This window comes from Chrysemys picta, chromosome 4 (assembly GCF_011386835.1).
Source record: "Chrysemys picta bellii isolate R12L10 chromosome 4, ASM1138683v2, whole genome shotgun sequence".
Lineage (NCBI taxonomy): Eukaryota > Metazoa > Chordata > Testudines > Emydidae > Chrysemys > Chrysemys picta.
The window spans coordinates 92,657,680-92,682,889 of record NC_088794.1 but is presented as its reverse complement, the minus strand read 5'-3'; the positions used below and the strand labels follow the sequence as shown (position 1 = coordinate 92,682,889).

Below are 25,210 nucleotides of genomic sequence, written 5' to 3'. Positions count from 1 at the left end.
TAAAGGAAGTATGGGATTGTCAATGTGTTCTAATGATAACATGGGCAGTATGTGGGGGATACCTGCTATATAAAGTAAATGCAGCCTTAAGTGATATGGAGCATGAAAACTTGCCCTTTTATCACCACAGAAAAAAGTTAAATTTGATACATACAAGAAAGGTGATATCAGTTGGTGCATGGTAAGAAAGTTAACAAGGGTCCAATATCATGAAGTTAAATGTGAAACCACTGCAGGCTGTATGGTGTAAAAGGAGTTTGTTTTCCCTCCTCAAATACAGTTGCAAGACAATGACAAGATCTGAAAAGCCCCAGACTTGTACTACTGTTTAAGGGATACACTTACATGTGTAGGTTTAATGTCTCACAGTCAGAATTGCTGGCATGGGGGCTTACAAGGGGGGGAACTGTCTATAAATTGCGCAGTACAGTTGAGATGTGGAAATCTGATAAAGTAAAAACTATCTATACTGAGAATATATTGTGTGATGGGTGAAGGGGACCACATCCGGTATGGACCCAGGGAATGTTATTTTAATTGCCCTATGTGCTGTTTCACACCTGAATTTCATGTGATAAATAAAAACATATCCACTGCCAGTTTTTTCATAATGTAACTGAAATATAGGCAAAGTTAAAATTGCAGAAGGATGCTTTAAAGACAGTACCTGAGTTTGGACATTCCATTCCTTCTTTAAGCTTGGCTCTTAAAAGTTTAGTGGCCAGAACCTCTGAACACCTTGTTGAAATGCAACAACAAAACAGGAAAGTAACGGAATTGGCTAGCCCCTCCTGGGCGGAACAAGCATTCAATGTGTGATTATATCCATGGTAGCAACTATCATTCCAATTTTGTTCATTTATCAATGTAATTTAAACGCTTAATATAGTAAAACCTATATAGGTGTGCAGGTTTTAAGTTGGGGAATGTAGGGATAATTATGAAATTTAATTAACCATACTTATGCTAAGAAAATAATATATATTTTGTTTGTGACTGGTACAGAGAAGGGCACAATCAGCAAGTAAAAGAAGGCTATGAGAATAAGTAATATTACTTAGTGTTGGGAAAATGTATGGTTCAAAAAGTAACTCATCAAATGAAAAGCTGCAGTAACAAGACAAAGAAAAACTGTCTCAAAGAAAAACAAAAACCTTCCCACTGTTCTCTGTTGGTAAGCAAAGAGGGGGAGGCGATGAGGAAGGAAAATAACAAGGATAAACTGCTTCAAACTGGGTTTTTGCTAAAGCTAACAAGGTAGCTGAATGGTAGAGAGAACCTTCAGATTCATGGTTCTTTGTCAGACCCTATTTGATCATGCTGGAGCACACCAGGATGAGACAGTTTTCCCCAGGTCTGGCCTATCTGTAAGAATACTGATCATATGCTCATGAATACTTTGTTATTGTATTGTGTGTAGTGACTGCTTATTTTTAGAGCAACTGTATAAAATACCATTTGACCTTTGGATTTAATAAAGGAATTTATGGTTAAATCAGAGTCTGCTAGTCTCCCATATTAATAATGTCAAATACACTATTAATTCCAACAATCCCTATTCATGCCACATGGGACAGGCTCTTGACAGAAAGGAGATGCTAACAGTACAAAAATATTTCTCTTTAGAAATCTCTTGGAAAAAGGTGAGTTAAAGCTTCTGCAACCTTCCTGAAAAGTTGATAGTTTTCAGTCAGACACAAGAGGGTACACATCTGATTCTCTGGGATGACCCTTTAAATTATTCTACTTTAAATGTGCTCCAATTGGCCATCCCAGGCTTTCTAATTTTATAATTAAGGCTTCCCTTCAGGCAACTGCTGAGAAGAGAGCATATTTATCAAAATTAATGAAAAGCTATTTTTCTGAGCAATTTAAGTTATTTTTGACCACTGCCGATATACACATGGATGCTCTTAGATCCACAGTTAGGCAGAACAAACAAATATTTAAACAAGCTTAAACCATATCAAATTAGAACATTGGGATGGCAGGAATGCATGCAAACGGTTAAATTCACATCCTAGATATAACTGGTAGAAGCTAAGGTGCCTACTCCCATTCAACCACCCCAGTGGGGAAAAAACCTCAGCTGGTTTTATCAGTGTTCTGATTCCTGCCATTTTTTTTTAACCTTTTGTCACTACATATTTAACATCATTGAAAGGTTTTTTTGTTTTTTTAAACAGAAACAGTTTTCTAATTTACACTGTGAATAAAAAACTAGCTATTTTAAAATGGGGCTTGATGAAATCAAGGTACTTGCTATCCCTATTAGGAAAATACAGGTGTTAGAGAACTTCCTAAAGAGGAGGTGAAGGGAGGTTGGAGAGACGCGCATAGCTGAGTGGAATCAACTCAACTCATCTGCATGTTAAAGAGACAAGGATGTGGAGCTGAATTTTGGGGGAATTTGGAATGCTAGATATAAATCTATGGAAAGTGGGCAAGATATCCACTGGCGAATCTCTATAAAATGGATTAGCTCATTGCATTTTTGCCAGTGTTAAATTCACGAGGTGGCCGTTGCTCATTTTAAGAGTGTGTGCGCGCGTGTGTGTGAGAGTGTGTGTGTGTGCGTGTGAGTAAGAAAGAGAGAGAGAGAGAGAGAGAGAGAGAGAGATCTGAAAACTAATCAATATTGCAAACAGAAATTAATTTGGACTCTCAAATACCAACCCACAGTTTAGACTTAATGTACCAAAAAAGAAAGTAGTAGGAAGCATACAACTGAATGGACTGAAGTTATGAAAACAATTCTTCTAAAGTTAAATGTAAGCATTGCAACGAGTCAAGTAGCAAGATTCATGCTCATCTCAAAATGTAGAAAATTAGTTTAATCCAATTCTTTAACTTGAATTGTGCCACTAAACAAGTCATTGAAGCTCATAATAAGAGCACTGAGTTTGAAGATTCTGCAAGAGAGACATTATGCCATTGCAGCCACAGTAATCACTTAAGTCTCTGTTCCATACCCTCCAGCAGCTCCTCAACATTAGCTTCATGCAGGAGCAGTCCTCTGTTCATCTTTGATGCCCCCCAAAATGACAAAAATCACTAACTGCTTAAGCCATTAAAAATGGAAAGGCAAATACTTAACTTGGTAAGGCAGTTGGCACCCTTGTTTTAGGCTGAACACCACATTCAGGATAAAACAATATAAGCAATTTAAAGTAACGATTGCAATACTTTGCCTTGGATACATTTTTTCTATCTATCTTTAGACCTACATGTTCCCTACTAGATGCTAGAATTGAAAAAGGAAAAGGAAAGTATAATGAATTAAATATATCCACATTAATGCAACATAGTTGAATATAAGAAATTTAATAGCTACAAGAATCCATACTAGGAAAAAATAATCTGAAAGTGCAAAAAAATTAGACCATGGACTTTTCTGTTTTATATACAAAACTGTAAGCTTTACTTTGGACAACGTATGGTTTATGTTTGAGAAATAAATATGGTTATGAAGTAAACATAGAGTATGTTTAATTTAACAAAAAAACCTTGTGTTTTTTCTCTCTCTTTCTTTCACTGATATTTCCCTAGGTTGGGAGAAGAAAGGTCAAACACTGGTTCAGTGTGTGTTTCACCCCAGCCTAGCCCAGGTAGATACTGAGGGTAAGATTTGCAGAAAAGTGCCTACATTTCATTGGGGAAAAACAAAATGAGTGGGATTTTGGTTCCTTTGGTTTAAATTCTTTTCAAAAGTAAACTGGAGCTCAGGAGCTTTTATGCATCTATTTTGTTTTAAAAACTTTAAAAACAATTTATCACAGTAATTCCAGCTACACTCCAGATTTCAATTTCACAAACATGACCTTTATCCTGCTAGCACTTAAACACTTGCTTAACTTTACTCAATTTAGTAGTCCCATTCATTTCAATGAGATCACTCACACAAGTAAAATTAAGCATATATGTTGGCAGGATAAAGGCTATATAGAGAATAATGAAAATAATTTAATACCACTCACGGTAATTCAGATTTCAAGCAATGGAAAGAGGGTAGTATTAATGATGTGATCTCTGAATCTAGTTATTAAATCCCACTTGCAACTCAAGAGTAATAGAGGATTTTTTGTTTTTTTAATCCCATTTGAACCCATCCAGAAAGCCCAGAAGATCCTTAATTTAGTTTGGCCAAAAGTGTGTTTAAATCTCTTGCTTAAGCACTTTTTGCCTTGTGTAGGTGGCTACCAGTGCTGTACTGCTTCCAGTTACAATATGGACTAGAAGCAAATACAATCTCACTAGCCACCATATTATATATGCACACACCATTTTTAAGAGACTGTTGCATGCAAATCCTGGCCTTTTATTTTTTTTCTTTTGAAGCAAAAGTATAAGCCTTTAGTTTTAGAAGCTGTGATATGCATTTAAACCAATCAATAAAATTAAAAAGGGGTAACTTAAGTCTGTTACAAATTAAGGCCCCAATTCTGCAAGATGATTACTGTGGCTGAAGTCAATGGGGGTTCACCCATGCAGAGTAGCTTACAGGTTTGAAGCCTAAATAACTTTTACTCTTTCAACAAAGTGGTTTTCCACATTCTCACAAAGCTAGTCTTTAAAAGGAAGATAAACCAACATACCATCCTTCTGCTGCAGTTCTGCTTGTGGAGTGCACACAGAGCCATGGAGGACTGTATTCACACTTTCTTCTCCACGCTCTGGAGACATAGGTTCTTGTTTAATTTGCATTGATGAATCAGGAACAATGCTGGCTGTGATAGTACTAGGGGTTTGGAACACAGGTGGGGTGCTCACTCGGAGAGAGGCTCCCAAGGGAGTACCAGAAGGGGATGTGTGGGAGGAGAGACATGAAGAAGTCTCCAAAAGGGGGAAGAAGTGACCTGAAGGAGGAAGAGCTAGATCAGCTGTTGTCATGGATCTGCCAATTCTTCTTTCATCTGAGATGCTGCAGGTGAGCTGTTCTGACCTCTCAGGAGGTTCATAGGTTTCTAGAGAAAGAAGGAGCAAATGCCCATACATCAACTGTTTCGGGAAGTTTGGTTTTAACAGCTCAAGAGGAAATAAATGAAAACAAGAAGGAAAAAAATTCAATCAAGAGTTTACTGGGCCCACTACATGACACTCTTGAAAAGCCATCCAATCTGAATAGTAGAAAGCTTTACAGTGCAACACAGGAATGGCCTAACAAAACTGGACATGAGAAGCTTACTAAGTTGTACCAACCTATCCTGAACTTTCATGAGCAAATTCGAAGTTAAACTGAATACAAGATCAGCACACAAGCTTAAGCTTACAGAATACAGGTCAGAATGCTAGCACTGCAACATTGTTAAATCTCAGTACCTTGTAGCCCCTGCAGGATCTGAATTCTCTGACTCCTCAATGCGCTCATCTCCATTGTTATCTGTGGGGGGAAGGGGGGACGGGGAGAAAGTGATTCAATCAGCCCTATCAAGCACAACTGAAGGCTGTTAATTTCTAGTTCAGACAGCACAAAAAGCCTGCAGTTACCTGCTGTTTCAATACAAGGAATCGTTGAACTTCAACATAGGCTGCCTGCAGAGCAGCCCGAGCCTGCAAGAGGCGGTCATCCACACAATGCAGTGACTTGTTCAACTCTTCTTCTCTCAGGGAAATAGACAACAACTGGTCTACCTGAGAACGCTCTGTAAGAGAAATAAGCACAATTTAGAGTGCAGCTCATGTTTTACAATTCATTTTAACAGGTCACTTTTGTGGAGACATCTTCGTAGACTTTTTTGTATCACAGTATTAAGCAATGAACTCAATAAATCTCATATGATGAGTTGGAAGTGTCAGTCAGTACTCCAATAGGAGGGGAAGCAGGATTCGAAGAACAGAGAGACCATCAACAGGCTGCAGGAGAATGCAACAGAAGGGGCATTTTTGGCCCTATTTCCCTGGAATTTTTCTGGGAGGAAGTCTTATTTGTCCTCCAGGTCTCCGCAACAGGGAACAAAGCAGATGCTTCACTAGACAGGCATCAGCTGCATCTGCTTCTTAGCAAGACGGACGAAGTGGGGAAGTCTGACTATATATCAGCATGAAGATGATGATGAACTGGATCCAAAAATCCTGTAATCAGAATTGGCTACCATCTCCCTGACATGACGACAAAAAAAAAAAAAAAAAAGAGCACCCATTTAGCCATATGGGCAGCAGCCATATCATGGAAACTGACTATCTTTTGAGGAATGCAGGACGGTGAGAAGAACAACATTTCTTGCTGGTAGGCTACGATCATTATTATCCATTTGATGAAATCAACATTCTTTACAAACAATTTGGTCTCAACACTCATGCAAGGAAAGTCTCATCTGCTTCTTACAGTTGAGAAAATTGTGGCAAAGAAAAATTAAGTGATATGTCCCAAAAATCAAAGAAAACGTGCAGGACCAGGAATAGAACTCTGATATCCTGACTCCAAGTCATATGCCTTAACAAAGCCATCCGTCCTCTCAGTGAAATGGAAAATGTCATTCAGGTGTTAGAACAAGATTCCAAAGGAACAGAAAAATGTTTTACAAAAATACTTCTTAATTTTGCTTTTGCTAGCACTCAGCCCAGTAACACTTACTTCATTACACATTATATACAAAGGAAATATCAGAAAAGCTTCAAAAGTAGATTATAGCTCACATTTTAAGATTGTGTGAGAGCAAGAACAGACTAAGGAAGCCATTTTACACAATGAGGTGGAGTAGAACAAGAATACTCTCACTTTCTTGCTCTGCTCCCAACATTACCTACCTGTCAATATCCAGTTACAGCTTGGCTGACATCTTCACAGACACCCTTTTGTATGCCTTTAGTGAGCACAATGTCCCACTCAGCCACAGAACTGCAGTGTTCATGTAGGATAAGCAGAGTATCACAAGCCTTGCAGTGTTCAGCCATGACACTGGGGGAGAGGAGGAGGGGGAAGTGCAAACCGAAAATCACAATGAAGGGGAGAGAAGCCTCAAACCAACTTTTGTTAACAACCAATTGTTATCAAGGCAGCATTGGCATATATTCATAACCTCTTCATGCTGTGTCCTCCCACACACACCTGGTATCACTGACCTTTTTTGCCTTTAATTTTCCTTCTTTTATTCTTTGTTTCTAGACTTGGGATTTCAGGAGATGATCCCTCCTAAAAGTTATAAATAGAAAAGTTCATTCATTAAAGTTAGAACAATACAATTAAAAAGCTTAAGTCTACATCCTACAAATGTCTAGGGCTACAATAAGAATTTAAATATCTACCATGTCTTTCCCAGGCAAGTCTAGATTATAGCCAGAGGAGAGAACATATGCAGATGAATTTTGTTATAACACCATTCACTCATACTTTATTGCCTCTCCTCTCAAAAGAGAGAGGAGCTAAAAATAAATTTCCTGCTTCCACCGGAGACAATGAAATACTACAGCAGACAGCACTCTAGGTACTCAGGTGCCAAGTCGATCAAGTAGACTTGGCCAAGATGTTCTCCTTCATGTCTGTCTAATGTTGTTTACTGTGATAAGACCACGCATGGGGAAATAAGACCAGTTATAATCTAGAAAGGGATAAATACCATGCTAAATAAAGTTTCAAATGAAAAAGGGACATACACAAAGAGTCATTAGGCCCAACACAGACAAGATTACTGGAGCATACGGTAAAAAAAAATAAAAATTTCCAGGTATTTTTTCTTCCACTGCATAATTTTAAAGACAACCATTACTGCAAAAGTGTATTTCTCTTTTTAATGTTCAGCCACAAAACCAGGCATTACCAAAAAACCAATTGTTCCATGGTTGCTTAACATTCCTAGTAGGTCCTGAAACATGATCAGCATTCTATTGAAGACACTCATTTCCAGAGGCAGGAGGCCAAGTCTAGAAGTTCTGGGCAGTGGCAGTTTTCTATTCTTTAAACCACAGGAAATCTTAAAAAGAGCTAGAAATATCATGAAGGCATCTTTCATCCACCTTGTCTAATTTTTTTTTTTTAAGTCAGTTAAAACACACTCTGAATCTAAGAGGACAAAAAATATTTGCAATTATATAGTACTGGATATCTATCCTGGGTCAAACCACCACAAAGGTCCTGTGAACACAATCCTTTCAGTAGAGATACTGTACAGAAGGGAAACCAAGATATGCCAAGAATCAGTGTGTTTGTCCTGGCCAATATTAGAGTTTGCCTACAAATATACAGTAACTCCTTGCTTAACCTTATAGTTATGTTCCTGAAAAATGGTACTTTAAGTGAAATGATGTTAAGCAAATCCAATTTCCCCATAAGAATTAATGTAAATTGGAAGTGGAGGGGGGGGGGGGCGCGTTCGTTTCCAGGGGAAAAAATTTTGCCCGTAGTGGGGTCGGGGTGCAAGGGCTTGCCCCGCTTCACCTGACCAGTGCTCCTGCCGGAGAGTGGGGTCGGGGCATGGGGGCTGCCCTGCTCCGTCCGCCGGCGTTTCAGCTGGGGAGCGGGGTCGGGGCATGGGGACTTACCCCGTTCCGCCCTCCCAGCGCTCATGTCGGCTGGAATGCTGGGTGGGCAGAATGGGGTAAACCCACACGCCCTGACCCCGCTCTTGGCAGCAATCCCAGGGCGACTGGAGCAACTGCAGGCCCCCCCGGGGCTCCCTCCCAAAACCAGCAGTGGCCGAGCAGCAGTGGGTTCCCCCCCACACCCCCCCGGAAGTGCCCCCTCTTAAGATTCAATCAGGGGTATTTATGGTACAAGTCATCGACAGGTCATGAGCCATGATTTTTTGTTTCTTGCCTGTGACCTGTCCATGACTTTTATTAAAAATACCAGTGATTAAATCCTAATCTTAATGACAACCAACAAGAGAAACATTTCTATTGCTAATATCCTGAAGATATGCAGAACTACACTTACTCCAGTTGCTCTTCTTTTCTTTCCAATTCCCTGGCTGTCATTCTGCTCAGTACCAGATGTACAACTGCTGTCTGTAGCTGCATCTACAGAGTTTGATCCTGCATGCACTGAAGCTCCATTTGAAGCCAAAATGTTTCCCTCTCCTGTGAGCTCTAATGCATTTTTGTTTTCAAGAAATGGTATTCTACATTCTGGGCTCTCCTTATCTTGTTTAGTGGTAAATACTGTGAGGCTTGTAACATCAGAGGGCATATGTAGGCTGTGTCTCCTTCCGTTGATAAGAGTTTCAGTTCTTTCAGACATGAATGGTGATGAAGGGAGAGAGGATGTCTCTTGTTTGAAGTCGGCCACATTATCAGCACTTGTTTTATATATAGGTGCTATAAAATGTGAATGGCAGGCTGGAATGATTTGCTTTTGCTCACTTTCCTTTGTTGTGGCTTGGTCACTGAAGAATCCATAAACAGAAGCAGTCCTGTCCACAACAACACTGCTTTCGGAGAGGCTGCGTTTCCTAGCTGATCCAGATACTGCAATGGAAATCCCTTCCCATTGGAATCCTTCTAGGCTGGACAGCTCAGGTTCTTCACCCAAATCAAGACCTTCCTGTTCGTTCTGAACAAGGGGTACCATCTCTATGCCAAACCTAAAAACAAACAAAAAACATTGCAAATGTATAAGAGCAGAAGACAGGCACTGAAAGAAATCTAGGGGGAGAAAAAAATCTGTTTTAAATATATAGCCAGGTATACACTGATGGACTAAAAGATGACAACACTAGTGTTGTTCTGCCTTTTGTGTAATCTAAAAAGGAAGGATCCTAGCTGCATAACTTCATTATTGAGCTAGTGCTTAGCCATGACATTATTTTCAAACACAAAAGCAGGATTTTCATTAGCTCTAGGGTGAAGTGAAGATCAATTTGGCCCTCTTAGTTTGATGTCAGAAACCTGTACAGAAGTTCTTGTCGAAGTTGTAATGCAGCACGCTACCCTCTTACACAGGGTAGATCTGAACAGAATTTTAAAACAGATAAGTAAACCTATTATAATTTTCAGACACTCATTACAGAATTACTTGCTTCTAAGACTGATGAGACAATAAGATGTTGCATTTACAAGATAGACTGAAAATACTTGTCTTCACATTAAGTTTAAAGGCAGTTTCAATGTATACGATATTGAGACTCACTATCTAGATTTTTTTTTTAAATGTACAAATTGCTAATAATTAAAAAAAATAGAATTACTACAGCAAGGGATGCATTCAACTTGCCCGTGATGATGAAAGTACTTCTCAGTATTTGATCTCATGCAAAAAAAAATCAAGTAATGGTCTTGCAATATATTTAAAGTATTGTTCATATTATACCTATACATGTTTGTAGTTAACAGAACTTTAAAATACAATCTAATGTTACCAGTGTCATATGTATTGAATTGTTAGTCACAAACTATGATCAGAATCAACTTCTTGCTTGAAGTAGCAGGAAAGTGTGTGCGCATGTGTGTCTTTATAGACAGACACAAATATGGTATGGTAGAATTCATCTCTGCAGTTCTTCAAATGGTAGTCTTTAGAGTCTAGTGATTCAGATATAACAAGATCCATGTTTGAAAGTTAAAAGGTTACAAACCTTGGTAAACCCTTGCCAAGCTCCTGTTTCTTCTTTGTTACTTGCTGGATGACCTGTTCCCAGTTTATGTTTCTTCGGGATGCACTAAGAATCTGCCTCAGGGTTGGTTTAAGTCCAGACTCCTTCTCAGTCTCATTCTTTCGATGACCACTAACATTTCGAATACGTCGTGCATTGTTGAGGTTGGGCTCAGGAAGATGTGCCCCAACTTTACTCTTCAAACTGATATGTCGTGTCAGATCTCTTTGGAGGGAAGCAGGGAGGCCAAGTTTACTTAATTCAGGAAGAAGAGGGCCTGAAGGTTGGCCACCACCTCCTTTTTGCAGTTCATGATCTAAACTGTTTTCAAAGCCTTCCATATCAAAATGATGATTTGATTTGATAGGATCTTCACCTTTCCCTTCCTGAGAGGTTTTCAGCTCATCACTTAAATTGTTTTGAAGGCTTGATGGGTTCACTGACTCCATTTGAAATTCAGAATCTTTTTGCTTCTCAGTTATAATACTTGAATCGGGAAGTTTGCCTGATGCTTCTGTGTCACCTTCCTTTCTGGTGGTAACATGTTCACACTCCTGAGGGTCACACGGTGAACAAGTATTAATAAAAGGACGTAGCTTTTCAACCCTTGCTTCAGCCTTTTCACACTCTTCACTTACATCCTCTAATGTATCAACTCTAAGCTCATTAGTCTTTGAAGAACCTTTCCTGGGTTCCTCTATATTCCGACCACCATTTAGATCACTCTCTGTATCTCTATATGAACTTAAGTAAGGATTTTGCAGAGAAAGATTGGATTGCAACTCTTCTTTGGCTTTTCGTAGTTCTTCACTTAGGCTATCAATAGGCTGTCTCTGACTTCTGTCAAGCACATCTCTGCTACTTCTTAAGCTACAAGCACTGCGCAACTTGGATACATAAGAAGAGGAACGGTTAGTTTCTAAGTTTAGTGCATTCGAATGGTTCTGGAGTTCTCCAGGGGATGAGGATAATAGAAGCTTGACATTTTTCAAGAGATCCTTTGGATCTTGCTTTTGGGAAGATAACTTCATATCTGGAATAACCAGGAGAGGGGATTTCAGTGATGGCATCCTGTTACTTCTGCCCTCCTCTTGGTCAGGTCTTCCTCCACTGGGGCAGTCTGCATTCACCTTGCAAGATTCATGTTGGTCAGCAGTGGCCTTGTAACAGGGGTGGTTTAAAAGGGTCTCTTCCCACGTTATCAGTTTTGGGAGGCTTGTTGCATCTATTTCAAGATCCATCCCTTTCATGGGTGTCTCGAGAAAAGGTAGAGATACAGAATCTTTTTTCTCTGAAGTTTTAGGAACATTCTCTTCAGACCATGGCTGCTGGTCTGTAGCTTTCTGGGAGGGGTAAGGAGTCCAGCGATGAATTTTATCTTTGGAAGTGCTGCCACTCTTTCCATTCATCTTGGACATTTTACTCTCTGGTTGTTCAGAAATACTGAAATCCAGTGCCCCCACTGGAGGGAGTTTATCACTAGTAAAATCCAATTGGTCATTTGCCTGCCACTGCCGTGTATACCTTTCCTGGTTATATTTAATGGGGTTTTTTTTCCATGCAACACTCCCATCTTCTGTGTGGGAACTAGAATTTGCAGTTCTATTTCTTTCCAGTGGATGTGTGTCCCCTGTGCCACCAAAATTCCAGCCATCGGCACCCTGAGGATTGGATTTCCAGTTTCTTGCTGAGTTTTTAGAATGCCAAATAGAAAAGTCACCTGTTCCTTCAGAATGCCAGTTGGAATTTCTTCCTTTGACATCTTGATACCATTTTGACATTTCTCCTCCTGCATTTGGATGCCAAACACCTCCAGAATTCCCATGGTTATCATGTTGACCTGAAAGGCCTGCAGAACCATTTTGATGCCATCCCGAGAATCCCCTGGGACCACTGAAGTGCCGGTCTGCATTAGGGTTCTTTATAGAATGTGGGAATTTGCCTTGCCTAGGATTCATAAAGCCATCATTTTCCCATTTCCAGTCCCTCTGAGATGGGCCATGATGGTGCCACAAGGATGGATCATAAGTTTCTCTGTCTTTATAAACAGCTCTTTCTTCTCGCCTTCTCTGTGGTCTCCTATCATCGGGTTCTATTTCTTGGTTTCTACAGCAAGCTTCAACTTGCCTAGAAGACATAAGGAAATATGTCTGTTCAGTGACTGAAAAGTATATCCCAATCTATCCCAGTTTTGTAAAAGAGGTAACAAGCCTCAAACTATTCAAAATGATCTAAAAATCTGCCAGAATAAATATATACATATTAAGCCTTAGATGTAAAGCAGGCTGGTAGGTAACAATACCACCACATAGGATAGCAAGTTCAGGTTGTTTGGCAGGACACTGGTTTCCCAAACTACTAACATCTGGAAATGGCTATGCACTTTGCCTCTGGCGCAGAAAACATAGTTCTTACTGCTTTCCTAATCCATTCTAGCAATGATGTCTGCTTAAGACAGCCAACTTCTCTTGTTTTTTCCACAAAGCCTGCATCGAGTGAAAACACTGACAATACCTCTCCAAAAAGCCCTTGCACCTCTATTGGGTACAGTTAAAAAACAAAGCAAACAAAAAAAAAACAAAAACAATTTTAAGTTAAGACCAGATGTGAAGAGTAGCAAAATAAATCAGTATTTTAAGTGTCATCCAGCTATACCATGACCAAAAAAAAAGTTTCATTCACATAAGGCCTCTCCAAACAGTCAGTTATCATGCCGTCATTTGGATCATTTACTTATTTGTAATTACAACATCACCTACATGCTCCAACCAAGATTGGGGTCACATTGTGCTAGGCACAGTATAAACATGCAAGAGATTTTAAGCACTTCAGGGAAGGAACAAAGGAAGAGGGGGGAAAAAAAGATGCAGCATGGCCTCTGATTTTGCTTTGGACCTCTAGGGGCTTCTGTAATATAAATACAAAATACAAGGCATGCAATGGTTAGCAAGTGTCAGATTAGTTTCATTTGGGGGGGGACGGACTGTGGGGTGTATTTTTCCCATATGTAAATGTACACAAATTTGATGTATTGTGGTGTAGATATGGGTTGAGGAGGAAATGCAGGAAGTGATGAGTTAACAGGAAGAAAGGAAGGTGCAAATGCACTGAGGGGAGGTCAAATGTGATGCTTTCCCTGGCATTTCAAGAGTCACAATTTATTAATAGGCAGAAAACACTGTAATAAGAATTTGGTAGGTTACAAAAATAGCTAACCAATACTTAGCAAAGTTGCTTGCAGAAAAGATGACCTAAGATAGACAACTTCTTCCTTTCAAGTCCCATCACATGGCAGTCTCAACCTATACTGTACTATTTAATCTGTAATTAAATTGATTTGTTATCTTTTGGGGTCGGATTGGGGAAAATGAGGTGGCACTCTCCAAATCTTCACCCTTTGGTGGAACCAAAAATGAGACAGCACTCAGATTGCCCAGATCAGGGGTAGGCAACCTTTCAGAAGTGGTGTGCCAAGTCTTCATTTATTCACTCTAATTTAAGGTTTTGCATGCCTGTAATACATTTTAATGTTTTTAGAAGGTCTCTTTCTATAAGTCTACATTATATAACTAAACTATTGTATGTAAAGTAAACAAGGTTTTCAAAATGTTTAAGAAGCGTCATTTAAAATTAAATTAAAATGCTGATCTTACGCCACCAGCCTGCTCAGCTCGCTGCCAGCCTGGGGTTCTGTTCACCTAGGGCGGCAGCGGGCTGAGCAGGGCCTATGGCCGGGACCCCAGACCTTGGGGGGGGGGGGGAGGGGGTTCAGGGCACAGGGCTGGGGGAGGGGTTCAGGGCAGAAGGCTGGGGTGTGGGTGGGGATCAGGGCAAAGGGCTGGGGTGTGGGGGGGTGTAGGGCAGAAGGCTGGGTGTGGGGAGGGGTTCAAGGGTCGGGGCAGAGGGCTGTGGGCGTGGGAGGAGTGCAAGGCAGAAGGCTGGGTGTGTGGGGGGGGTTCAAGGGTCAAGGCAGAGGGCCGGGGGTGCAGGGCAGAAGGCTGAGTGTGTGGGGGGGTTCAGGGCAGAGGGCTGGGGCTGTGGGGTGCAGGGCAGAAGGCTGGGTGTGTGTTGGGGTGGAGGGGGTTCAGGGCAGAGGGCTGGGGTGCTCAGCTCGTGGGGGTGCTCCCAGCCCCCTGCCCTGAGCTGCTCCTGGCAGGGGGCTGGAAGGGATATGCCCTGTTCCATCCCCTTCCCTCAGGCTCTGTCCCTACCTCTCTCTGCATCCTCTACGAAGCTGTGTGCACGCTGCCGCTCTTCCCCCTCCCCCTCGCTAGCGCCATCAGCTGATTGACGCAGGGACGGAGAGGAGGAGGGGCAGGAAAGCACCACGCTGGGGGAAGAAGCGGGAGAGGAGGGTAGCTTGGCTGCTGCAGAACCAAGCTTCTGCCTCCTGCCCCCGCAGGAGAGAGCGGTGGGCGGGGGGGTTGAGCGCCGGGACCGCGGCAGGGAGCTGCGTGCCACTCAAAATCTGCACGCGTGCCATAGGTTGCCGACCTGTGGCCCAGATCATAAACACAATTATACCTCTCTCTTATGTACTCTGATCAGCAGTGACATATTTTATAACGTGGCCATTTAAATCAGCATGAGGCTTCATGGTCAAAACACCTCTGAAATAAATGGGGCCAACTGATATGTGTCAGGATTATTGTTTCATGATGTTTTCATCACTTAGCTTTCAAAACATGAACAGTGTTTCTTTGTAACCTGAAGAGCTACAGACTTAATTTTCTAGTTAAAGCTTAAAGTACTAGATTAAACATCCATGATCTGCACCAATCTGATTCCTAATTCTCTTAAACTGGCATCAAACAGCACCCCAGCATATTATTTTATTTGCAATGAAAAAGCTACTCTAAATACATCAAATGGAAGTGATTAATTTAGTTGCTAGGTTCCATTTCTCTCTCTACTGGTTCTCTCCAAGCTTGGAGAACAAACATGCTGTGGAAGGTTGCATAATGTTCTCTTATTCAAAACTCAGCTTCCACGTTGGTAAAATACATATTTGTTTTTCCACTCCCATGAAAGGAAAGCTGATCTTTTTTAATTTAGCTTTGTAAAACTGTCATGAACATTTGTCAGGTTAAGTGCAAGATCTTCTCCCCACACTTACCATTACATCCTGAAATTGCTGTGTGAGTGTGAGTGAGAGAGAGACTTGCCCCGGCAAGCAGAATTTCACAAAGCTGCTTTAAATTTTTAACCAATGTATTGTAATTAAGCTTTTTCCTTGTACTTCCAATTACATCATTCCACCACCCATGGGATGTTTTTACTCCACTCCAGAAGAATGATTAAGCAATGACTTTCACTTTAATTAAGGGAAGTCTACAAAGTGAAAATGAGACAATATTTCTTTCAATTTGCTAGTGATTTGGACTGTAAAAGAAGTTAAGACCATAAGACAAGATATTCCCTATTGTACAAGCTCTTTCCCCAACCCATGTGTCTCAAAGTGTGACTGAGCAATTTATTTGAGCAGAATATTGGTAAATTCATTCTCTCCCTACCTGGCAATCAAGATCTTTTCAATGAAGATTATATATCCTGTAAGTGCAAGGTATTACTGTTAGGATGAACTGGTAAAGATTAGAAGGAAAGTTAGGCTGAGGAAAGAAGTTATTCAAATTGCTGGAGAAAACAACAATGAGACTCTTTCTTGATTTTTAGATTTCCTGTAGGACAGTTCGGTATTAAAGACCTAAGCAAGCTTGGTTTCAGACATGAGACAAAAACATTTTGTCTAGTTTTGAAACGAGGCCTCAGCCTGTCCTTGAAATGTGCAATAAGAGGCCTAGAAAGACTTTCCCTTGAGCACATAGCTATTGCCCTTTGGTAGTCTGCTAGCAGGCAGATATAAACGAAGATTATATTTGGGCTTGGCAGGATATCAAGAACAAAGTGGATCTATAACACATGCATTCAAAGATAAATGCTGCCTTAATGCTAGTGGTGCAGTTCTCAAGGTCAGCAATCTGAACACTAGGACTATTTATCCTGCAAAAATGGAATTTAAGTGAAAGATCCTTGTTAACTGGCCTAAGAGAGAATGGATCCTTGTAGGTCACAGGAAGGGTAGGACGGGGAAGTTTAATATCACAACGTTTGCCTCCGCAACACCTGGCTGTGGATAAATTGAGAACTTTACATTCCATCTCCCTTTTTTAAGCTTTCAGCACGCATTAAAGTGACTTCTGCCTCCTATGAAATGGATGTGAAGTTGTCATATGGATTACTGCATAAGGAAAAGTGAGCTCTAATATAAGAAGCCAGGACAGGAATGGTGTCTAAATAATAGCATCTTTGAGTCAAATAGCTGACAACTACATTCTGTTTGGAGGGAAATAATTTTGTTGTGGACATCATTAACTTAACACTCCCACCTACCCAATGCTCCCCTCACCCCCGAGCTATTTCCAACAGGGAAATTTTAAAAGATTTTAAGTGGGCTAAGAACACTAAATGCAGAAGACCCCATTTCTGTGGCCAGTGTAGCCAAGGAATGTAATAACTCTAAAACAACGTTGAGCATAATAGCACAAAAGTGGGTACCATGCAGCACAGTTATTGGCTAGAATGAAGGGACCGGTGGAAAGTCTAAAAACCTTCCTAGTCCTGGCTGGTATCCAAAGAGTCTAGACTGGGCAGGCAATGACCTCATTTTTATGTGCTCTTGGTCAGGTCAAAGGAGAGCTCAAACTTATTGCATGCTATGGTTGGGGTCCCCAGCCATAAAATAAAATTAAAAAAGGAATAACCTATGCCCACCCTTATAGTGTTACAGTAACAGTTCTTACTCTGTAAACTTTAGATTATAAAATTAACATGGCGCTAACAATGCACACTCACAAAAGTGTCAGATGCAGGCTAAATGCTGAAACAGAAATCTTATACACTATGTAGTCTAACTTTACCCATTCACACCGAACAGTAATGTTTAGCTAATGCTAAACAAAACAAACGAACAAACAAAAAAAAGCATTTCATTTAAGACTTCAGTGCATTTCAGGAGGACATTTAGATTGTTACCCAAAATATGAGATTCTAATTCATTTTAGAGCTCATAAAGAAGAGCTGTAAAATAAAAGCATCAAGTTATACCCAACAACAGTTTGAGAGAGGCTAATTTTGTAGGGCAAGGAAGTGATATGCTGCTAAAATTATTGGAACATTTTATTCAACTGTATGCTGATGAGAAAATAAAATATTTGCATAGAGATGTTGAATGCTCTTGAATCCTTAAGCAGCACACAAGCAATTCCAGTTCAAGGCCTTGTGATGCTACAAGTGAAACTGTTTCACCTCTGCTGTGGACTAGGCTGAGTTTTATTTTCCAAGCACTGTAGTAAACCTCACAACTATCAGAACTGAAAATGATAAATGAAAGGTTTGTGTTTAGACACACAAGCTGCATCCTACAGGTAGTTACCGTAAACTGGTCTTATGATCAGTATACTGGTTGCATGCAGACTGCACTTCAAACATAATTCTATCTTGGCAGCATTTCTCCATACCCAGAACAGCTTTAAAGGAATTCGTAAGAGAAGAAGAAGAAGAAGACTCACCGGTTCTGTTCCTTCCTTTGTTTGATTAGTTGAATTAGTTCCTTGTCAAAGTACTCTTCATCAGCCTCTTCTTTCCCTTCATCTTCCTCTCTGTCGTGGGCATCGATATTGTCTTTGTGCAGCTGGCTGGAGATGTGCTTGGCATATGCCGACAAGCCCACCACTGTCACCCTGCACACCTGGCACTTGTGGTTGCTGTCCCTGGGGAAAGAGGGAGAGGATGGACATTCAATCCTTCCCACGGGCATGGTAGACAACTCAGATCTTACTCTGTTTCCTCTGAATATGCCAGTTTTCTGAATCAATTGCTTGTGCAGTAGGCACTATAATTTTGCTCAATACACTAAAACTGTTTGAATTTTCTGGCTTTTCTTTTTTCCTATTGCAATTTTCCCCAACTTTGGGGGCTTTTTGTGATCAATTTGTAGAGATTTTTTTCCAACAATCAAGAGGTAAAAAACTTGGGAATAGAGCAGAATAAATGTGTGGGGGGCAGGGAATTCTTCTTGGATTGCTGTACTCAAAATCTTATCAGAGGAAACATAGTGAGAGGAGGCAGAGTGGAGGGCTTACAGAGCTAGCAGGAGCTGCTCTGAAGCACACCCATGGTGCCAGCTGCACTGGAGAAGCCTGGTGACAGCTTCTACATTTAATCTCTGCCTCATGCTTTCCCCCAGTGAAAGCTAGAAGAGGGAGGAGGGGGTATACTGCTACAGCCAATCCTAATACAGTGTAACCTAAACTGGGACAGCTGAGACCTCTGCTTGGAATTCAAAGACTCCATAGCACAGCAAGTGATGGGAGGGGTCTTCAGTTCACTGTACTTTATTTGGTTCAAATGATGCATGAGGTCTGCTTTCTACTTTAGAAGGCTTATCTTAAAAAATAAGAAATTATTTCAGTTGCAGGAAGTTGACAGCTGTGTCAGACAAATGGTTTTACTAAAGTGTCAGTGAACACTGCAGTAAAACTGCTATTAAAAACAATCAAATCAATATTTAATGTTTATTAAAAAGCCTACCATACAGTGCTTGACCAATCCTTTAGTTAGTCTAATGCACATGTGTCAAACTCAAGGCCCGCGGGCCACATCCGGCCCGCCATACAATTATATCCGGCCCGCGAAATCGTTTTATATATCTGTTTTTAATGGCCCTGTGATATGACGCCCCAATAACACACACTACAAATCCCATGATGCAGTGCAATTGCCGCCAACGGCAAGCCGCGGTTCAAGTTCGCGGTCTGTTGATGTATACAACGCTAATATCAAATCAAAGCTAGACCCCAACAATGGCCAAGAGAAAAATTGATTCTGAAAACCGAGGCTTTCAAAGCCGGTGGGAGAATGAGTATATGTTTACTGAAATTGCAGGTAAACCAGTGTGTCTCCTTTGCGGGAGTAATATCGCTGTAATGAAGGAGTATAACCTAAGACGGCACTACGAGACGAAACATGAGAACAAATTCAAAAACCTGAGCGCAGGACAGAAGCTACAAAAGGTAGAGGAGTTGAAGAAGAATTTGACATCCCAGCAGATGTTTTTCACCAAAGCAAAATCACAAAGTGAAGCTGCTGTGAAAGCAAGTTTCATTGTGGCCGAAGAGATCGCCAAATCAGGACGGCCGTTTACCGAGGGGGAATTCGTAAAGAATTGTATGATGAAAGTGTGCGACGTCCTTTGTCCAGATAAAACGTGAGCGTTTGCAAATGTAAGCCTCAGCAGAAACACTGTTGCTAATCGGGTTTGTGAGATGGCGACTGATTTGAAAACACAGTTGATTGAAAGAGCAAAAGATTTTGTTGCATACTCCCTTGTCGTGGATGAAACTACTGACGCGACTGACACTGCACAGCTGGCGATATTTATCCGTGGTGTGGATTCCAATTTGTGCGTAACAGAGGAAATACTGGACATTAAATCGATGCACGGGACAACGAAAGGAGAAGACATCTTTGGAAATGTATTTCAAAGTGTAACCGACATGAAACTGCCGTGGGAAAAACTCGTTGGACTTACAACAGATGGCGCACCTGCTATGTGTGGTGAAAAAAATGGACTGGTGGGAAGGATGCGCTCAAAGATGCGGGAGGAGAACTGTGCCGGTGAGTTGACAGTGTATCACTGCATCATACACCAGGAATCGCTGAGTGCTAAAGTCCTAAAAATGGATCATGTGATGAACACTAACACAAACCGTCAACTTTATCAGAGCCCACGGTTTAAATCACCGCCAATTCCAGTCTTTTCTGCGGGAAATAGATAGCGAGTTTGGCGATATGCCATATCATACGGAGGTCCGGTGGCTAAGTCGGGGAAAAGTTCTCAAAAGACACTTTGAGCTGCGAGAGGAAATCTGCCAGTTCATGGACAGTAAGGGGAAAGACTGCACAGTTCTGCGGGATGAAAAGTGGAAATGTGAGTTGGCGTTCCTGGCTGACATAACGTCGCATCTTAGCGCTTTAAACCTTCAACTCCAGGGACGGGAGCACATAATAACCGATATGCATGATGCAGTGAAGGCATTTCAAGTGAAGCTGCGCTTATGGGAGACACAAATGCACCAATGCAACTTGTCTCACTTTCCCTGTTGCCAAGTAATACGGAACCAAGAAAGTGCCACAGTTTTCCCAAATGCCACCTTTGCTGAAAAACTCAGCGCGCTGCGCACTGAGTTCGCACGGCGCTTCAGTGACTTTGAGGCACAGAAAAGTAACTTCGAGCTGCTTCGCAACCCATTTGCAGTCGATGTGGAAACCGCACCTGTAGAAATGCAGATGGAGCTGATAGAACTGCAATGTAACGGGACACTGAAGGCAAAGTACGACACTGCGGGGCCAGCACAGTTCACTCGCTTCATTCCTGAAGCGATGCCGCAGCTCCGCCAACATGCGGCTCGAATCCTGTCCATGTTTGGCAGCACATATCTGTGCGAGCAGCTGTTCTCTGTGATGAAAATTAACAAAACGTCACACAGGAGTCGCCTCACTGATGAACACCTGCAATCGATCCTGAGAATCTTCACAACACAGAACCTAACCCCAAACATAAACGAACTTGTTGCAAAGAAAAGACTCCAAGTATCAGGCTCTGACTAAATAGGACAAGAAAATGGAATGTTATGATTTGTTATGATTATACTTTTGCTTTAAATTCAATTTTTTATTTATATTTTCAGATTTTTTAATATTCCAGCATGTACAGATTTTGAATGTATTGTATTGACAGGATATTTTTTTATGAAGAGCAAAATATTTTAAGTTGAAATGTATTTATTTTGGAATGATATCCTGTATTTTGGTTCATATTAATGGTTAAAAAACATAAATATTTAGTCTGTTAAATAAATGGTTATACTGTTCGGCCCGCGAGTTTTGAGTTTTGGCCCCCTGTGCAATTGAGTTTGACACCCCTGGTCTAATGGTTAAAAAAGTCAGAGAGAAAATAAGTCCATTGGTAAGTTAAGTAAAATTGATCAGAAAATAAGCATGTGTTCTGAACCAAGCAAATAGTGTGGGGGGACCAACATAGGGCCCACTGCCTGCCTCACTGATGCTTTCTTGCACCCCACTGTCTTGTTTATAGAAGCAGCACTGAATGCTCCTATGTCTCAAATATAGAGATCATGTACTATAATACCCAAACATATGAATGGAAATAAAGTGGGAAGTGGTGAGGAACCTGGGGTCCATGTAACGATTAAAAGCTGCATTTAGACTAGTCATTGGGACAGGTGAATTCTCCTGCCTTTCCCCAAAACAGCAATATAAGTGACTGGAGCTCAGTTCATTAGCTCACATCTAATATATTTAGAAAACGCAACTTGTACATCAAAAGGTCAATACCAAATTAATTAAAAAAAACTAAAAACTTGCTTTGTATTAAAGCTTTATTCCACTTCATATTCTAATTGCCCTTACTGAAGTGATGAAAAATCCCCATCTCATGGATCGGAAACATCTTCATTATTCAGTTAAATGTTTCCATCAAAGGAACCAGAGACTCAAGAATCTTGCCTCCACCTCTGCACTTTCTAAAAGTATGAAAGAAATCCAGAAGAAAAAAAATTTACCACCCACAAGATTTTAAGCCAGCATCCTTATCTGGGCCATGCTTAACGAAGGGTCACCAGCTGGCTGTTAAATAAAGGTCTGTGCCTTTCAAAAGGACTTTGAAATGAACAAGTGTTTTAAAAAGACATTTTTCTCTTTTTTTCCTACTAGTAAAAATGTGATCTATAGTAACACGGTAAAAGTATTTAAACAGTCATATTAGTCAAAAAGGCCATATGTTTAGGAAGTTTAATTAATAGAAACACCACTTTATACACTTAAATTGAGGGTTTCAGTTTCAAATAACGTGCAGAACAAGTGTGCCGTTATACATAAAATACATATTGTTCTTCCGGTCAGCCCTACAAACTCAACCTGGGATTTGTGCACCAGACTGTGTTCTTTCTTTTGCACACATTACCAACAGTAATAAAGATTCTGCAGGTCACATTATGCTGTATGACATCTGTATTACCTCATCTTCAGTGGCTTAGCACAAGCTTAACCAACTGAAAGTTGGTTAACAATTTTGCTAATGCACAGGCAGGTATAGAATACAGCTCACTCTCCTAACTGTGTTAGCTATGAATTACCAGGAATAAAATATAGTAAAGCTTACTTTTTGCTAAAATTGTCAAAAGAGACCAGACATACGAACAGGGAGCATGTCTAAATGGATGTCATTTTTACATACTCAATTTATCATAGTAGAGTTATACTTTAAACGTAAGGACCTTTTAACTGGACATAAAAAAAAAGAAAAAAAAGAAAAAGAAAAACCTAATGGTACCTATTATAATACTTGACATTTCTAGGAAATCTCAAAGCCCTTCACAAATACAGGTTTCAATTCCTCTGAAAGGTAAATATTATTCCATTTTACTGATTGGTAAATTGAAGCAGAGTTAGAGTTACTTTGGGCAAGGTTAAGTAGCAGGGCTGGGGACTGAATCTCCTCCACTCCCTTACCCTCTCCAACTTCCAAAGCAGTAGTTCCCAAACAGTGGCTCTTGAACCACTTGCTCAGTGGTTCTCAAACTTTTGTATTGGTGACCCCTTTCACACTGCAAGCCTCCAAGTGTGACCCCGCCCCCCATATAAGTTAAAAACATTATTATTTTTTATATTTAAACACTATTATAAATGCTGGAGGTGAAGAGGGGCTGGGGGGAAGGCTGACAGCTCACGACCCCCCATGTAATAGCCTCATGACTCTGAGGGATCATGACCCCCAGTTTGAGAACCCCTGCACTCGATGGTCTGTGGAGAAATGGCTAATCACATGGTTATGACTCCCCTTGTTTTCAGCTGGTAAGCTTCAATAAAAGTCTAAAATACATTTAATACTTTCCTAATGCTACTTTTCCACGAAATGAAGCTCTAGTAGCCAAAGGAATGTTGTTTGCTCAACTTTAACAGGGGAGGTAGTTGACACTATTATGACTAGGACAAAAGTGGTCCACACTATGAAAGTGTGGGAGAACCTTACTAATTTCTGCTGTGTATTTCAGTATGTACATTGGATAATCTCTGTCCAAACTGAAGTGCCGTTGCATTTTCAATTTTAGCTGGAAAAGAGTCTTTTTGTAAGACTTTGGCCTCATTCCAATTGCTGTTATGAAGTCACTCGGACTAGACATCATGTGTATCATAATACTTAAGATGACTGCTGAAGTTTCATGCCCATTATACATAGCTGAGACCGCTAAACAGAAATGCAAGTCAAGGGCAAGAGCCATATACCTGAGGACTTAACAGTCTCCATTTAATGTGACTTTTCTCCAGAATTTACATTTTCATTATAAAGTAAAGTAGTTGTTTCAAGAAGAGAGAGAAAGGTAGTGGCAGCTTAACGCTCAGTAGTCCTAAAGAGAGGCAGCACAAGAATACGATGGAACCATATGCATCTTTTGGCAAGCATAAGATCCTGGGTCCCAGATATGCCGAAGGGAAGACCTTGTTTAAAGACTGAGAATTTTGTGGAAAATCTGAAGTTAGAAGAATACACGCGTTAAGTGACAAAATGCTAAAACAACCCACCAACCCAAATGAAGAGACTTAGTTTTCAGAGGCAAGATGTGAAGGCTCAAGCCAAGTCTCTTTGAGTGAGGCAGACACCACTCTGAGTTTTCTGAATTACTGTCCAAAACAGAATTCTTACAAAATATGATGGTCTCACTGGAAAGTGAAGTTATAACCAGGGTCCCACATACTCCGTTGGGGCAACATAACTTACAGAATTCACCTCTGGCCACACAATTGTGCTCAAGAATTTAAGTTTTCACTTACAATTTTAGCCCTCACGGTTACAAAGTTAACTTAAAAAAATGCAAACGAAGTTTAAACCAATGCAGTTATGTCTTCCTCTGCAGACAAACTCAGAAGCGTGAACTGACTCATGCCAATGGGGTGTTAACCCTGAAACCTATAGATAATATAAATGTTAATGTAACTCATGTTAACAGTGTAGCTCTTTGTCCCCTCTAGTAGCTAGTCCACATACTGAGGTTTATGAGGCTGCTGCTGCAAGTCTCCTTCCTGGAGACTACCCCTTGTCTTTTACATAAATTGTGAAATTCCATGTAGATTTCTAGTACTCCAAATTGCGAAAGAGAAAGAAAGGTTGTAAACTAAACAATTTACTATCCATTTTGATTCTCAAGTATAAGAACTAGGTCTGCCAGAGCACAGATGCCTTTCTTGTAGGAAGAGATCCAAATCAAAGTGATGGAAATACTTCGACAGCAGAATGAAACACACATTAAAATCACTCTCTTTCATCTCTGATACTAAGAAAATGGAAAACTACAGTTACTAAATCTTTTGAAATTTCACAATATCAGATACAATGGAAATCTGAAATTTTCCTTTTCATCTAAAACCAAGATTTCACAAAGAATACAACAGGATAACAATACAGAGTTAAATACTGAATTCAATAGATGATCTAATCTCCAGATGGTAAAAGTGATGAAAGGCACTTAGTTTAAAAAAAAAAAAAAAAAAGTGAAAAAAACCCCAAACCCACACCTCCCCGGGCCCAAGCTGAAGAATATTGAGAT

The 25,210-nt window shown here is 40.5% G+C and overlaps 1 protein-coding gene across 14 annotated transcripts in view; it reads right to left on the bottom strand.

The window, feature by feature from the left end:
* Window positions 1-25,210, bottom strand: part of ZNF106 (zinc finger protein 106) — a 79,209-nt gene that overhangs the window by 34,890 nt on the left and 19,109 nt on the right. For 6 of the 14 annotated variants that reach the window (XM_005284616.5, XM_005284615.5, XM_065595331.1 and 3 more), the window contains 7 exons: window positions 18,095-18,295; window positions 10,509-12,653; window positions 8,873-9,518; window positions 7,063-7,132; window positions 5,488-5,642; window positions 5,320-5,380; window positions 4,596-4,964 (listed from right to left, as the gene is read on the bottom strand). In XM_005284616.5, the coding sequence (XP_005284673.1) occupies window positions 4,596-4,964; window positions 5,320-5,380; window positions 5,488-5,642; window positions 7,063-7,132; window positions 8,873-9,518; window positions 10,509-12,653; window positions 18,095-18,295 (3,647 nt within the window). The remainder of the gene's footprint in view (window positions 1-4,595; window positions 4,965-5,319; window positions 5,381-5,487; window positions 5,643-7,062; window positions 7,133-8,872; window positions 9,519-10,508; window positions 12,654-18,094; window positions 18,296-25,210) is intronic. The other 8 variants (XM_065595332.1, XM_065595333.1, XM_024106623.3 and 5 more) reach the window with 3 other exon arrangements.